Below are 16,723 nucleotides of genomic sequence, written 5' to 3' on the forward strand. Positions count from 1 at the left end.
ATGTGTTACTAAGTATCCTACTAAAGGGGGCCCAAATCTCCCTTGCACAGTCCAGTCTGCGTTTTCTCGTATTTGTCTAACCTCGCACATGCTTGTTTTGAAATTGTGTGTGAATGAACATGATTCGGTGTCTTTTGGGTCCCACACGCCAGAGCCCTCTGACTTTTTTCTTTGTTCATTTTCGCCCTTCTGTGTATGCATAGGTTATGTGTTTATATTTACACGTTATATTTTACACACATTTCTACGTTTCTGTATTATATTTGTGTATATACACGTTAATTTGAGTCTCGTATGTGAATGTATATTGTCAAGTTAATGTATTTTGAATGTATAGTGTTAATAGGAATGCACATTGAATGCATATTGTCTGTATGAATGCACATATATGATCAGGGGTCATTTAGATCCCATAATAGGGACACCAATTATTATATTTTCCCTCCTTGTGCTTCAGAATTTTCTCGGCACTACCACGCCCTCCAGGGCAATGAACTAAAATCACGTAAGGGACAGAGCCTGGTCATGCTCGGTCTAGTTTTGTTCTTCATGATGTATGTATCAATGGAAATAAATACTTCTAGCCCAAATCATTCGGTAGTAAATTGCCCATGGCGATAGACCGGCGTTGTATTCGGTTTGAAAGAAACAGAAAGAAAGAAAGATCTAATGAATTTCTCATTTTCACTGATGAACACTTCACTAATAATCTCCAGATATAATTTTCTTCCACTCTTTTCAAATCAATGTGTTTCATTTTGTTCACTATCACCTCTCAATGTATTTAGGTGGAGCTTTGGACGACGTGCAATGAAACAAAATATATTTTTTGTACGTCACTGGATAAGAAAAAAACACGGAACAACCCATCGCAGTGTAAACGAAGACAAAGCTTCAGAATGAAACTCAGTGAAACATTAAAAGTCGTGTTTTTGATTTGTGGTTGTTTCAGATGCTAACGCTTTTAACGTCTTCCACCAAACCATGATGTAAGAGAGAGATAGTATTTTTCCTCTCTCTCTCTCTCTTACGATGCTCCTTTTTTTTGGTAGGGCTGGAGAATAGCCAGCAGAAATAAAACACAATAAAAGATTGAAAATGAAAAAGGATCCCATACTCTCTGAGTTTTTAGTTATCGCCAGAAAGTGAATTTATTGTCAGCTGACTTCACTAAAGAAAATATGTTTAAGGCTCGTTCCTGTCCTTATCTAAAGTGCGGTAGAGATATCTCTTCTCCCCCCTTTTTTTTCAGTTTCTGCAATGAAGGAAAAAAAAAATTGCGTGAAGAAGAATAACACATACTGATACGATTGACTGTATGAGATATTTTGCACTGTGCCAAGCCATTTGTAAAATTAGTTTGTCAGTAGTCACAACCGTACTGATGTTGATTTATACGAAGAACTGTCGACGTTCTGAATTGCTCTCCCCCCTTCTTACTGATGCATTATTCGTTGAATATTCAGTGAAATTTTTCATGTTTTCTCATATTTTTTTTATTTCACTCCCAAGAACATGAATATTGATAGTCATTTATTTGAATCACTTCGAGTTTATTTGATGCAATACATTTTATTTCTTTTGTTGACGATTTGATTCCCAAAATGTAATTTCTTTCTTGAAATTATGGAAATGGTTAGTTTTATATTTGTTTCACCGTCTTTCGCACAGAAATTCGGAATTCAAAACTGTTTAGAAAATTGTGTCTTATATATCTAGGTTTACTGAAACATTCAATGCATTTATACTTTTTAACGTATGATGTATAATACGTCTTGATGTATAATGTACCTTTTTAAAGTAATGTACAGTATGTATAATGTCATTTAAAAGTGCAATCAGTAGGGAAGACAGTTATATCTTTCTTGACACATAATTTTCGAGACTTCTTCTCCAAGTCAATTTTTACCGTAAAAAAAAAATTCCACTAAATTTATTTTTATTAACTGCATTCTGTATTATCATTGTTGTAACAATTGAGGGCTATTGCAAAGATCATAATGTTATTATTCCACAGCAGCAAATCATTCTACAGTTATATAGTTTCTCAATGTTGTGGTATGTTTACAGGAAGCTAGAATTTACAAAGATGCAGCAGCTGTGGCAGGATCGATTTGAAAAAGAGTTTCGACATGATGGTATGCTATATAAACTAATACACATGAACATGCCGTATAGCATAATTACATTCACGATACCGTATCTTTATTTTCGTTCCTTTCGGGTACAAATCAATGACTCAGTTTCAAATTCATGTGCTAGGGCCATTATTACACAGTTTTGAAATGAATGACTTTTCTATCACTCCTAAGGGTATTGCAGCCTTTTACACGACGCAATCATAATTTCAGTACAGGATGCCCACAAAAGCACTTAGCAATCTTCAAGAAACGCTTCACGGGGTTGAAAACTGGAGCGAAAACACTAGAGTCGAACGTAATACTAATAAATCGATCTTCATGTGCATCACTGGCAAAAAAGGATTAACCTCCTGACGCTACTATTGGAGTTAATGGCCCTCAAATCTCACCTGTTAACATTAATAGATTCCTTGGTGTCATTTTTGAAAAGCACCCATCTCTTAAAGCTTATTGTGAGGAGGCAATCATCAAAACTGGAAAAAACAAAATACACGTTGAATAAAATTTTCCACACTCGATCCACTCTGACTATCTCCAACAAACTAGCCTTATACAAAATGGTAATTCGACCCATTTTGCTCTATGCCGCTCTGGTCTGGATGTATTCGATTAAAACCAATCTTATCAAATTTGAAATGACACACTCCGTCGCTTTCTCAAAGGACGGGAGCACAAAACAGCATTAAATGCGAAGGAAACCGTTTATATATAATTCTGTTTCTCCAAACTTTCCTCCGTTTATCTAATATCTCAATGAATATCGAACTTAGAAACGTGGAAATTCTTTATTGGCATCGGGAGAGACCGGGCAACAACTTTCTTATTGGGTTTTGGGTCACACAGAGACTATATAAAACAATAATTTTTATATTTTAATAGCTATTTGACCCCTTGATACATGAAAAACATATTTGAGTACAAACTACACCTTATTTGAAAACTTTTTTCTAAGTATATACCTCTAGGATCAACGGTTCACCATTAACATGCCTTATCCCCTCCCGTTTGCTATGCACCCTGTATATTCATTTCATATTGTTCGCATTTCACCACATTAGCATAAAACCAGTGTTTCACATATTAATTAAAAATAAAAATTAGAGTATGTGTATATATATATATATATATATATATATATTATTATCACAAAAATGAGAAACTTTGCCTGGTTTTAATTTATACAAAAATTGCCACGTCTTCAAGACAAATAAATTCAATTGGTCGAATGGTCGACGCGTTTCGGCTCTTCAATGGAGAGCCGTCATCAGGACCTCGTGGTCAGAATTCACACGAATGAGTCGTGGAGGGGAGATGTTTACGTCTGGTCGTCCAGAAAGTTCGCCTTTGTATTTGCTGCGTCCGAGTGGTCTTCGGATGCGAATTGGGGAGCCATCTGTTGCAAAGTGTTGAAAGTTTTGTCACGACTGAGGTTAATAAAGCCTGTCCAAGCTGACGAAATGGGTGGCGTGTTTCTTCCATCATTAACGAGGAAATTCTGGCATGTTCTGATGAAGTATTGAGGAAATTAAATTCAGAATTGTGTGTTGCTTTTTTAAAAACAAACGCTTTATCAAAATCAAAATACTATGAACGTTGCCAACAGTGTTGGGCAGTAGCCGAATTATCCGTCCGTCCCTTCTCAACATGCTTTCGGTGTTCGAGAACTCGAATATGTAGATTTCTTCTAGTTTGGCCAATATATCCATTTTTGCAATTCTTGCATGGGATGAAGTAGATACCAGATTCTTTGGAGGGTGAGATAGGATCTTTCAGATGGGAAAAGGTGAGTATATTTGTTGGCTGGAATATTGTATGGAAGTCAAATTTCTTGAAGATAGAAGAGATCATGAAACTTGAAGAATCGAATGGAAGAACAACGGTATTAGAAAACAGTGTTTTGAGTCAGCTGGGAGCAGGTTCGTGGTGCATGTCTGGGTAATTTTTCTGAGGATCTTGCCGATGATAAAAAGTGAAAAACCCCGATTAGAAGCGATGTCACGAAGGATATTGAGTTCATTCTGGAGGGAGGCTGAATCACTGTAAAGTTGTATAAATATATATATTATTTATTTTTTTTTCTAATGGAAATCCAATTTTCACAATTTCAGTATTATTCACCTTGATCATCACAAAATACCTTCACACTTCTTATTATGCATAACCAAAGATATTATACGTGGTAGGGAGCATGGTCTTTCTCTCCACCGTCCAGTTTTGTTTTGCTGGATCCATTGTATTTTTCTAGCCCGAAAATACCGACAAAAAATTCAAAGTATATGCTATTATATCCTATTTAAAAGTAATTTTGCTGAGCGCACTAATGTTTTCGAATCGGCATAGATATGATAAACAGGCAATCAGCTGAGCCAACACAGTCTATAGCAGAAGTGCTCCGTGCGAAGCTAGTGACGTCACCGAGAAGCTATTTCGCCTGTAGATATCTTTGATATAGGAGGCCGACGCATGCGATATCTTTACCATTCTTTGCTGCATATCCAGTGACCATAGGCGGAAGAACTTGTTCATTGACGCCACGGGCTTCGCGCGAAGACCTTCTGCTATAGATGGTGTTGGCTGAGTCTACACTCAGGACCCACGTTCTTTTATTCAAGATGTGAAGATGGTATTCGGTATGAAACATCATATAAATTTTAAACTTCTTTTCTTTCTTACACTGAATGAATGAACGCCAGGGTCTCTGCCACCGGACTTATCCCGTTGCCGAGATCCCTTCCAGCCCAGCTTCGTGGCAGAGTCTGGAACAAAGTGAGTGTGTACACCTAACAGTCTGAGTGTGTAGCTAGTGTTGTGTATGATATTTCAGTGCTGCCATCTATACTTCAAATTGTGGGTGAAGTGCAATGATTGAATATTTGTAACGTGGTAGGCCTGTTGCTCTCTGTGGCGAGACTTTTTAACGGGGAGATCGGCTCGCATTCGCGCCTTGAAGTTGGGAACCACAGAAATACAAATGGTTTTGGGAAAAATAACATAATGAGTATTATTTTGCACAGTCAAATTTTCGTTTTGACGAATACCGTTATAGCGAAAATCTCGTCTTAACGAAATCTTTTCTAATTCCCCCAAATATGTCTACATAGGAACAATGTAGAAAACAGGAATTAATTTATAACGAAATCTCGTTATTACGAAGCAATTTTTCATTTCTCTTGGAGTTCGTTATAACAGGATTCGACTGGATAAATCGTGTATTGGAATAAAAAATATCAAAGTAATGACATAAATATGACTATCAATGTATATACACAAAATTAACAATAATGGAGGTAGGGACGTATTTTATATACATGAAATGTATAATTATTCTACATTGTACAATCGAATCCCGTTATTACGAACTCCGAGAGACCAGAGAAATCACTTTGTAATAACGAAGTTTCGTTATTAAGGAATTCCAGATATTTGCATTGTTTCTGTGTAAATTTATTTGGGAGATTAGAAAATATTTCTTTAAAATAAGATTTTCGCTATAACGGTATTCGTTAAAACGGGAATTGACAGTACTTGTGAAGTGCAAAATGAAATGTTTTTATATCTTTAGTTCTGTCAGTTCCTTTGATGATTGGTGATTGAATTGTAGATACAACACTTCAGTGATAGTTAGAAAAACAGATAGCGGATGGCCGCACAACACAAAACAAGAATTAAACCAGCTTCACGTTAGGTCCACAGCACGTACACGCACATTCCAACATGTAACAGTTCGTTAGAAGATTAGAAGTTGCGCAAAATAATGTGGACGAGGTGCACATGTGTGGTTTATTAGTAGTAGTAGTAGATACAACATTCGTCGATTCGACATTTGCAATATTTGGCACTGATGAACGATAAGGCATTTTCTCACCAGAGGAAATTCACTTGGTAAAACAGGTGCGTGACCATATGAGGGACAATGGAATGACTGATGAGTGATGAAGTTAATGAAAGTATAAGTTACCCCGTTCATGGCCGTATGAGTCACCAATTGTAGGACGCAGTGACCATATGAGTGAACAAGTGAGTGTATGAGAGACCATATGTCGTTAGGGGTCACTCTTGCGGTCACTAACGTGATTACTCATACGGTCACACCCTTGCCGCCCATACGGTCACTAACTTGATAATAAGAACGGCAAATCCTGCAGCCACTAATACGGTCACTAAATTGACAGCTAAAATAGTCACTCATGCAGCCACTAACTTGATCATTCATATTGTCATTCACTCACACTTACTCATATGGTCACTCGCACGGTCACTCGTTTGGTCATTCACTCTTTCTTCTTATCACTCACACTCACTTACGCATATTGTCACTCACTCAATCATACATTCAAATATACGCCTACATGGTCACTCATACAGGCAATCACTTGCTCATACAGGAACTCATACAGTCACTCTCCCAATTAAGTGGTCATTTACACAGTTAGTCATACATTTTGTCACTCATACGGTCAGTGCTGGCGAATTGTCCGGGTGAAATGTCAAGGACGAAATGCCGGGGGTCACACATGCATTCAAAACAAACATTCCGGCATGTGCTAATTCGTTTTAATTCCCGCCAAAAGAATGTTTACGAACTTCATGTGCGTTTAAGTAGCAGTAATAGTATCCAATTTCGCACTCGTGAGTTAATGAGTGCATATTTTATAGTGATTATAAACACTCATAAATAAATGGTTAAAAATCCTTCAAGATGACAATTAAATCACAGTTTAGTACATATGTCACGCGGTGATTGCGATAAATCCAGTTGCTATACATAATCGGTATTTGCATAATCATTACGTTGAAAGCCCTGCTCCATCATATCCATGAAATATGTATAAAAACTACTAAACATCAGCTTGATTAAAAAATCCCACTCAGCTGATTGGATTTTTTTTATTTCGATGGTACCACAGATCACCTACACAGAAATGTTTCTCTGAGCACAAAGTTTCGATATCTGTGCGGAATGACAAAAATAACATGCTACATTATACAATATTGGGAATTTCTTCCTGCGCAGCAAGAAAAAAATCTATGTGCATGGAAGCATACTCAGCCATTCTCAGACTCTAATAAACATCCATATTTTGTAAACTTTATGAAAAAAATGGTGCCTTTCTTGGACACTTTTGTCCATGTCTAATAAACGGATAAAAATGAAATTTTATCAGATTGTGCCTTCGTGAAAATATTGAAAATAACCACACAATACGGTATTACCTAACATGTAAGAAACATCTTCAAATTAGAACTTGTGCTGCCACCTATCAACGAAAACTGTTACAGTTCTTTAATTGTAATAATCAACAGGTTTTTTTTTTCATTGTGCAGAATGGAAAACATTTTACTGTATTAATATTTTATGAGTAATAATATTAGCTAAATTATCAAATTTGCCTTGAAGTTTTAACAGTTATATTTACTGTTATTATTATTCCACATTATTTCTCTTATGCAGAGCATAAACTAAAAACCGATCACTAATTTCAATCGAAGACTAATAACAGTTTTATTTGGTAGGTGGCAGCAGAAGTTCCGATTCAAAAATGGGTTTTTCACATAATATAATACTATACTGCAGTGGTTTCAATTTTTAGCTCATGGACCCCCCCCCCCCCCCGGATCTAGAGCAGCGGTTTTCTCTCGCGGAAAACCCTTGATAGTTATAAGGCTGTTCAGCGAAATTCTTCATGATAATGATACTGTTCTACGAAACTCGAACGGACTTTTGAATATTTACCCAATAGAAGTGTGTCCCTTCCTCCCTTGCGAATGGTGTGTCGACTTCAAATAGCAGTGTCGATCCCATCAATAACGTTCTCACTTAGAACGTTTTCCCGCTTATTATGGCTCATTTTCGTAATCCGAGAGAGAGAGAACTCTTCTCTAACTATAATCCTTATTAATATTTCTCGTTTAAAGCGTCTTCCTGCTTACTACGTTTTTCATGAGGGTTTCTTTAAAAAAACGTCATAAGCGGGATCAACTGTAATCTTACACTTCAAGATCCGTAAAACTCTCCTGATGATGCTGAACGCTATCGTCGACGAAACATTGTGTGCAAAATGAAACCTAAGACAGCATTACGGCTAAAAAATTCAATTCATCCGCCTTAGGTCTATAACGCCATTACCTATAACGAAGACAAGATACTTTCATTTCTTTAGAAATTATATTATAAACATATTTTAATGATGCTTCCTAATATATATTCTACAGCATCTTACTTTTCCCTCTCCAAAGCGAAATGAATCATTAAGTGGAGTAAAGATTAATGTTATCGACCAAGAAGTAGTATTTTCTTTTTTGTTATCAAAAAATAATAATAATAATAAATACGATGAAATTGCCATCATTACGGATTAATTAAATCTAGAAAAAAACTTTTTTTTTCTCCCCATTAATTCGTATCTGATTACATCAGAACCATCGCAAGAAATGGAAATATGGAAGTTAATGAATGAAATGTATTTATTTATTTATAGTTGAAATTGGAGCTGTGATTTCGTTTAAGCAAAGTGCTATCTCATATCAGATTTTTGGTTCCATTCAAATCGACATTTCCGCTTATTAAAATTGGAAATTATTTAATACGCACTGATGTATGAGCTTATCAAATAATTATTAATGATATAATGGTTAATTATTCAACACATAATAATTCGACCCATTAATGTTGACAGATAATGTCTCCACGGGAGAGAGATTTTTATTCAATACAAATATGGCTCAATTTTTCTTTACCACCAGGTGAATATATACAAGAGGCACTTTTTCAATTTTACTTTTCTACATGGTCGATATAGTGTGTATACCAAGTTTCGATGGAATACCTACATCACAGAACGGGTGGTTCATAGGTCTGAGTTACGGAAAAATTCAATAAAAAAAGCGCCACTTATTCACCTGGTGGTCAAAACATTGAACTACTTTTATTGCCTATATTATATCTCCCCCCCCCCTTCCGGGCCATTAAAATATGAGAATTTGGCTATATTCGGATGAGTAGTTTTAGCGAGAAACTACTCAGAGTACGGGAACACACTTAATTATAATAACCCTGTATTTTTTGTCATGCGAATAAAGATATTTTTGTCCGAATTTGTTGCAAGGAGTGATTAAGAATAATATCAATCATGAGATTTCACATGTACAGAAGTAAAATACGAGGAGGCTGTTATCGGCGAAAGTTCAGAATAAAACCATTCTACAGATAAGAAGTGAAACTAAAAATAAGGTAACGAGACTGTCATATGTTCCTCTTTCTTTTTCATGTCGCAGACGCGATTAATCATTGTTAGTTATTTCCGTCACCATGTTCTTTGTCCGTAAAGAGTTCAACAAACCTAAAACATCACCAAACGAACACCCTAAAAATCAGCTCGTCCCAATTTTTTGCCCTTGTTGAACCCCTAAATTAGTATCCGAGTTTTAGTGAGCCGCCCCACCCACCGCTACCGAAAGAATCATCTCCTAACTCAATTCATTCTGAACATCTCTAAATAAATGTCAGAAGTATTTTCAGCTATAGTTTCTCATACAAGCAACAGCTTACGGAACTCACCGGTTTAGTAACGCTTTCCTGTGAATGATGCCATTCTGTTCACTTTCTTAACGCTAGAACGACGGAAGCGGCCATTTTGATTGCGAAGCTACTTTGACGTACGATTACACCCAAACGATTTTGGCGCAGGTTTGAAGAGGATAATACCTATCAAAAAAGTTCCTCGTTGCATTTTAACTGGCAAATAAAACATTTACGTTCTAATCATGATAACTACAGCTGCGTTCCCTCATCATACTTTCTACACTTTTCAATACCTTCGTTACATTAAAAATACATTTGCCGCAGATATTTCACGCGTTGAAGATTTATCGCTCCTTTTGCTATTGCATAGTGGGACCTAATTCTGATTCCTGAACAAATAATGATCTACAAGCTTTATAGCTTGTTTTGAATTAAAAAGTATTGAATTTTTTATAAAGAGTATTTTAGAAAGTATTGAATTTCAGCACGAAGAAAATTAAATTTTTCAGTTTTATTATTTTTTTCTGCAAATAGACCAGGCATTTCTTGAAGCTACGTCGAATGTTTCGGAAAACGAGCACCGACAAATAAACGATATGCCCACGGAATTCTGTCGAGTCATCTCATAAACACAATATTTTGGTTTTCTGTAAAACTCAATGGTTTCAGACAGGGCCGTAACTAGAGGGAGCGGGGGGGAAGGGGGGACTGCTCGTCAGTTTTAGGTGGGAACAATGAACACCGTCACAACATTATAAATTTTAAAGTTGTAGGAACGGCAAAATATTGTCCGGGCGTCAAAAATCCTAGTTACGGTCCTCGTTTCAGAAATTTTTTCTGACTTTGAGAATATGTACCTCAATATTTCAATACATTCAACGTAAGTAGGGACGGGTAGCATAAAGTAATATTATACTTTCTGGAACGAAGATTATTCTTTCTCCTTATCCAGAAAACACAAAATGTAACGTGTTTATGCGTAAACGCGTTTTATGTAAATTTGTCCCTGATGTGAATGCCACATGAAATTTTCTTTTCTACATTTTATTATTATAACTTCCAAAGTAGTATTTCAGAAAGTATTGATGAAGTAAAAACAATCAGTACGTGCTCAAATTTCTAAGAGCTTTTCAGATATGATTCAATGATTTGCATCACTACATTTTTGGACTTATTATTTTTGTCGTGAATTAGTTGATGATTAAGGATGATTTCTATTAGCTGAAGTTATTCAAACACCAAACATGGTCCCCGCTCTGTCCCTTGTGGGATATTAGCTGAAGTGAGCATATCTATATTATTAGAAATTTGATGCCACGATTCAACGAAATATGCGCCGCTGGTGGCAACGAAAGTGATTATAACGTTACCGGTCAAATTGACTGGTGATGGTCCTTCCAAGTATAACTAAAATTATCTCGACCAGTTTTTTTTTTACATTTATAATAGTTATACAGCGTAATATTCAAGCATTTTTGGGAAAATTCATAAAATTTCAACGTTCTAAAACGATTTAGTTCATCATGAAAATCGAACGAGAATGTCAAAAATGGTCAAAATGACCGGCGTGGTCCTTCCAGCGTTAAAGAAATCCCGAGCACAACAAGCACGAAGTCGCAATTCTGACAACATAAATACGTTAGAGGGTCATACGTACATGCACACACGTACATAACATACATTCATCGGCATGTACTGATTCATCAGAAATTTCACTGAGGAATGTGTACGACGTGCATGTACTGTTTAAGCAGTAGTAGCAATTATGCAGTGCATGCGGAATTTCTAACGAATCGGTACATGCCGGAATGTGTGTGTTCTGAGTGTATGTGTGGCTCCTCTTAACGTACGTATTTAAACAGCATTGTGACTTCATGCTTGCTGAGTTCGGGATTGCTTTAAAAGTGTGTGACGCAACATCTCCTTATAGTAGCTACGGATGTCATTTGCGCACAGATGTTCCTACGTGGTTTTGGATTGTTATCGTATGCCTGTAGTATATGAATAAAGATGCCCATTAAAAAGAAAACACAAAGAAAAAACAGATGTCCATAGAACCTAGATACAATAACTGAAACTTATGACTCGCAATAAAGAATCACACATTTCTAAGAAAGTGTAGTACTACTTTATATTACCCGTAAAAGTATCATTACCATTCATCTGATTATGGATTGACTCGATTGCTTCCAACATGAATACCATAATGACATTCATGTTGGGGGGCAATACATACATACATATGGTACTGTATTATCATATGGATTTCCTCTACTATAGAACGCGTTGATTGGGGAAGAATTCACGACAACAGAACATTATCTATTGTATCAAAAGTATCGGCCAAAATACCATCGGCACTTTACTTAAGTATCATGAAGCGTTACTGTTTTTTTCTTAAATTCAAAAACTACATATTATATGTATGCGGGTCGAATAATCTCTCAAAACTTTGAGAAAATTCCATGGATTCTTTGGCATCTCCGATTTCCTCGGATGTAAATCATCTTTCAAATGCCAAGGGTCGCCGTAAACTATTTTATCTCCCGTTTCCCCGTAAGATTTCCATCGAAATATCCGCCAGGTATCTTCGTCTTTCTAATTCAAGGATGAAAAATTTTCATCCTATCGGTTTCGGAATTTTTATCTTGTTACAGATAGAGCAGAGGTATGCGACATGCGTACAGAGGCCAGCGTTTGAGAAACTAGATTCAGCGTAAATCTGAAAACCAGCGTGTAGTTTCACAAACTTTTTGTTCTATCTCACACAACTTCTTCAGAATTTTTTTCTCTAATCGCCCCCCTCCAACTCAAGCAAACCCATAACATCCTTCTATCATCCCCCCCCCCCGGATCATTTCATCATCATCCCCCAGGTGGCGATATTGTCCATTTGAGAACCATTGCTATAATGCTATAGTTTTTATCGAATAACACAGGAATTACACGATAACGTTACCAAATAACTAAAATTCATGACGCTTACATATGGTTGAAATAAATTTCATTACGTTTTTCTATGACATGAGCTACAAATTAATATGCACCATGTAGAGGAATTATATGCACTCATAATTTCAAAAAATTACGATTTTAATAAATGCACATACTTCTGCGTGCTATCAACCCATTCCGAAGTGTGTATGTATTATCAGCTTAAAATAATCTAGTACTGCGTTTCTAAATTGATGTTCCGCAGACACGGCTCCTCCGACCACGAGGGCTAATAAGGCAGAATACCCACAGTTTATTGTTGGAAAAAGCAGAATTATATAAGCATAATTTATTTTTCCCCTCATATATCGCCGAGAGAATTGCTATGCTAACCCTCAGTTAGGGGAAATACATTGAAATCCCGAAATAACGATATTCTGTGAACCGAGAAAAAATAATGATGTAGAGGGACTGTCGTTATATCGAGAGGCAGCAGTTCAACATTAGAGTATAGACACTTCCAACAGGACTTCAAAAATAACTTTGTACAGAGCTTTATCGGAGGATCAAGATTTTCGTGAGCTTGGATGATACAAAAATTACCTTGCTGTTTTTACATTATTATGAGATGAATATTATTCTCCAAAGACGTACGTGACCTTCACCTTTCTGACAAAGGGTAGGGGGGGGGGGAGTGTTGTCATTCGTCTTATTGACATAAAGCGCGTCTGTGCAACAAAAAGGTTAAGAGCCTTTGCCCTAAGCGTTATTGCCATCGCAACACATGGGCTCTCCCCCATGCGCGACCCGTGGGCCTCTAGTGCGGAAGGGTTCTCGTGACAACGAGACCTGATTTTTCAGATTAAGCTTGTATATTGGAAATCAGTCACTTGTAGTCGAGTAAAGGACCTCAGAAAAATTATTTTTGCCCAAAGACCATGATGCTCTTAAGACAGCCATGTTTGGCTCATAAAGGTTGGCACAGGGGATTAATAAAGAAATAAAAATAAATTTTAGAATTGCCAAATAGAATACCACACAAATGCAAGCAAAATTTTTCAAATAATAAACTTGGCTGCTTTTGAGAAGAAAAATATTCAAAGAGAAAAAGTTAGTGAGATTGACTCACCTATAGTCGTGATGACCGTGAGCGAGTAGAGGAAAGCACCGGGAAGTGACCATTGCTGGCTACTACCGTCCCTGCCGTCGTAGCCGTCCTTGATGGCAGCTATGAGTTCGGTCTGGAAATAACGTACCTCGTGAGCGACCATGCGAGTCCAGTTCTCCTTGTAGAGCACGTTCAGTTTGTCCGTGATCTCCCAAAGTCTTCGGACCGTTTCCTGTCGCAGCACGTCCACCTGTTGAGCTTTGCTGTCTTCGTAGGGGGCCTCGAGGGCCCTGAAAGCGAAGGCACCCATCACCGAATATCCGATCACCAACACGCACAGACCGACGTGCGAGAAGATGAACGTCGTGAACCTCCGGCAACACGCGCCGCATTTGCTGGACCTCGGTCTTTTACGGGACCTACTGGCTCCTATGATGACGCCTCCGCCCGTGCGATTCATATCCATACGAATTTCGAATATATATATTTATATATTATGCCTCTGATAAATATGATAATAACTATGCACTGTCACAATATTAATCACAACATAGTCATGGCGTCGTAGCACTTCACATCACGTCGATTCTTCTTCCACTGTTAGTATATTCAATGGGACTATTTATAGAATCGGAAGACGAACCCTTTAAAAGACTATAATATGACTATTAATTTTTTTTTGATTAATTTAATTTATAGTTAAAATTTTTATCTTTATACCTATAGAGTAATAATTAACAATTAATCAGTAAATATTTCGAATCACAAATCCATCCAAAATGATACTTTCCCTATTGAATGCATTATTTGTACCACAAATATCATAAATCAAAGTATTATAACTGAAACTATAACACTCGCAAGAAAATTATTTTATAACATAATTATTTAATTAACGATGATTTATTGATCAAGTTTTGATCAAAACAATACGAAAACGTTTAATTAATAACTTTATATTGATCATTTTCACGTCACCGAATATCCATAATCGTCAACGTTGATTTAATCAAAATTTAAATAATTAATTTATTTTTATATATACTTTAATCCATGAATTGTTTTCGTTTACTAATAAATTATTAATTATTAATATAAATAATTATTTTATTTTTGACTTTTTCAAAATCTACTTTAATCCATGAATGTTTTAAAAAAAAGCGTTCAACATTATGATTTTTGATTACATTATCACGAAATAATTCATATTTAACGACCGTAGAGACCGATTTCTATTTCAAGACGGATTATTGAATAGTTTAAAATAATTTACATATAATAAATAGCCGATATTGACTATAATGGTTCCATCGTTGATTCTTCCAATAGTAATCCAATCGTATCCGTTCTCAATGAACACTTTTTGTTTTATGTTATATCCTGAAAAACACTGCCGTTAAACTTCGTCGCCACCAGTCATTTTTCTCGAACACCGTCGTGATAGAACACGTGAGATGTGTTTAAACACCACACAATCATAAAAGGAGAAATAAAAATCCAATAGATATATGAACCGAAAAACACATGCGAGTCCGTGACAGTCGGTGGGGGATTTCTATCCTCTCAGGACACCCGGTCCATGTTGAATTATTCCCCCCACGATCGGCGTATATTCGATCTTCCAGTGCAGATGTTCAAGTATAGAAAACTGCTACTACCATCACCACCACTATCACCAAATATTATTCGGAGAGGGGGGGGGGGCTGTATAATATAACTCAGCCGCGCTCAGCTCGCGTCGGGTACCACTCGGTCGGTCGAGTGTGTGAGCCTTGCCACCGGCATCTGCAAAGGATTCTTCGAAGGGCTTCTTCCCAATCGACCCGGAATCGGGAATAGTGGCGACTACTGGCGGGAGATTGCCGAAGCTTTATTCAATCCAAAATGACTAGGTTACGGTGGCTCTATTCTCACGGGAGGAAAAAAAAAGCCTGTTTTTTTTTTTATCATAAGGAAATAAAAGGGAAAAAAAAAACATCTATCTTTTTTTCCCACTTAACCCTAAAAAAACCAGGAGGAAAAAGAGCCGTAATAGCAAATTTATGCGACCAAATTTTATCGCGAATGGTAAATTAAGAGGGGCTGAAGAGTAGAAAAAATAACTAAAGTGGAACATCATTAATAGGTTCGAGAGAAAAATTGAATACGTGTACATATACATAGGGTAGGTACATACTTACATGATGGTGATGATGATGACCTTTATGCATAAAGTGCTCGGGTCTTCTGGCGTGTAAAATGGCAGAAGAAACGTTTATTTATACACAATGGAGTATTTTTTTTTGTGGGAACAAAACTCAACTATTTATCAGTTTATTGATTGGTTGCCCTGATTGATTGGCATGTTTGTGCGCTTTTCATTAATTTGGAATGATCTGCTTCGAATGAATTTTGTTATCGACACAGAAATTATGTCGCAATATTTCGGTTAAAGCCGCTGTGTGGAGTGTGGGCATCGCGCTGGGCTCTCATCGTGTGAGAATCCAGGCGAGAACCTCCATTGGACTGACCCCCCTATGATACAGTGGTGGTCAGTTTATTTAATTTTTTACCCTATATTGTTCATGCACAGGTTTTAACCCTTAGAAAACAGGAGTGATAATGATGATTACCATGAGGATTTTTATGCGCAAGTGCTCGAGTCTTTTAACGTGTACAATGACAGTAAAGTGAAGAAACGTTTATTTATAAATTTTAGTATTTTGTGAGAACAAAAACTCCTTTTCATCAGTTTATTGATTCGTTTCGTTGATTAATTGGAGCCGTTTTTCTTTTGATTAATGAACAGGATGATTCTAAATTCATGGGACAAACTTTAAGAGATAATAAAAGACCACTAAAATAGTATTTTGGTCACAGAATGTGCTGTCAAATCGCCATAGCAAATGCGGTAGAGTGTGGAGTGTTTTTAGAGATTACTCAATAGAACTTCACCAAAAACAGGTATCATATTAATTTTTTCGACGGATTTGATGTGAGCCATCCGAGGATGGCTGGAATTTTTTCATTTGGTGCAAG

The 16,723-nt window shown here is 36.6% G+C and overlaps 1 protein-coding gene across 1 annotated transcript in view; it reads right to left on the reverse strand.

The window, feature by feature from the left end:
* The window catches only part of LOC149075590 (TWiK family of potassium channels protein 7-like), an 86,054-nt gene extending 71,556 nt beyond the window's left edge, over positions 1-14,498 (reverse strand). The window contains exon 1 of the mRNA XM_089243085.1: positions 13,727-14,498. Coding sequence (XP_089099211.1) covers positions 13,727-14,171 — 445 coding nt within the window. The 5' untranslated portion in view covers positions 14,172-14,498. The remainder of the gene's footprint in view (positions 1-13,726) is intronic.
* Positions 14,499-16,723: the final 2,225 nt, after the last annotated feature.

Source organism: Pholcus phalangioides, unplaced genomic scaffold, assembly GCF_987345545.1.
Source record: "Pholcus phalangioides strain wild (caught in Gottingen) unplaced genomic scaffold, Ppha-v1.0 ptg000015l_1, whole genome shotgun sequence".
Lineage (NCBI taxonomy): Eukaryota > Metazoa > Arthropoda > Arachnida > Araneae > Pholcidae > Pholcus > Pholcus phalangioides.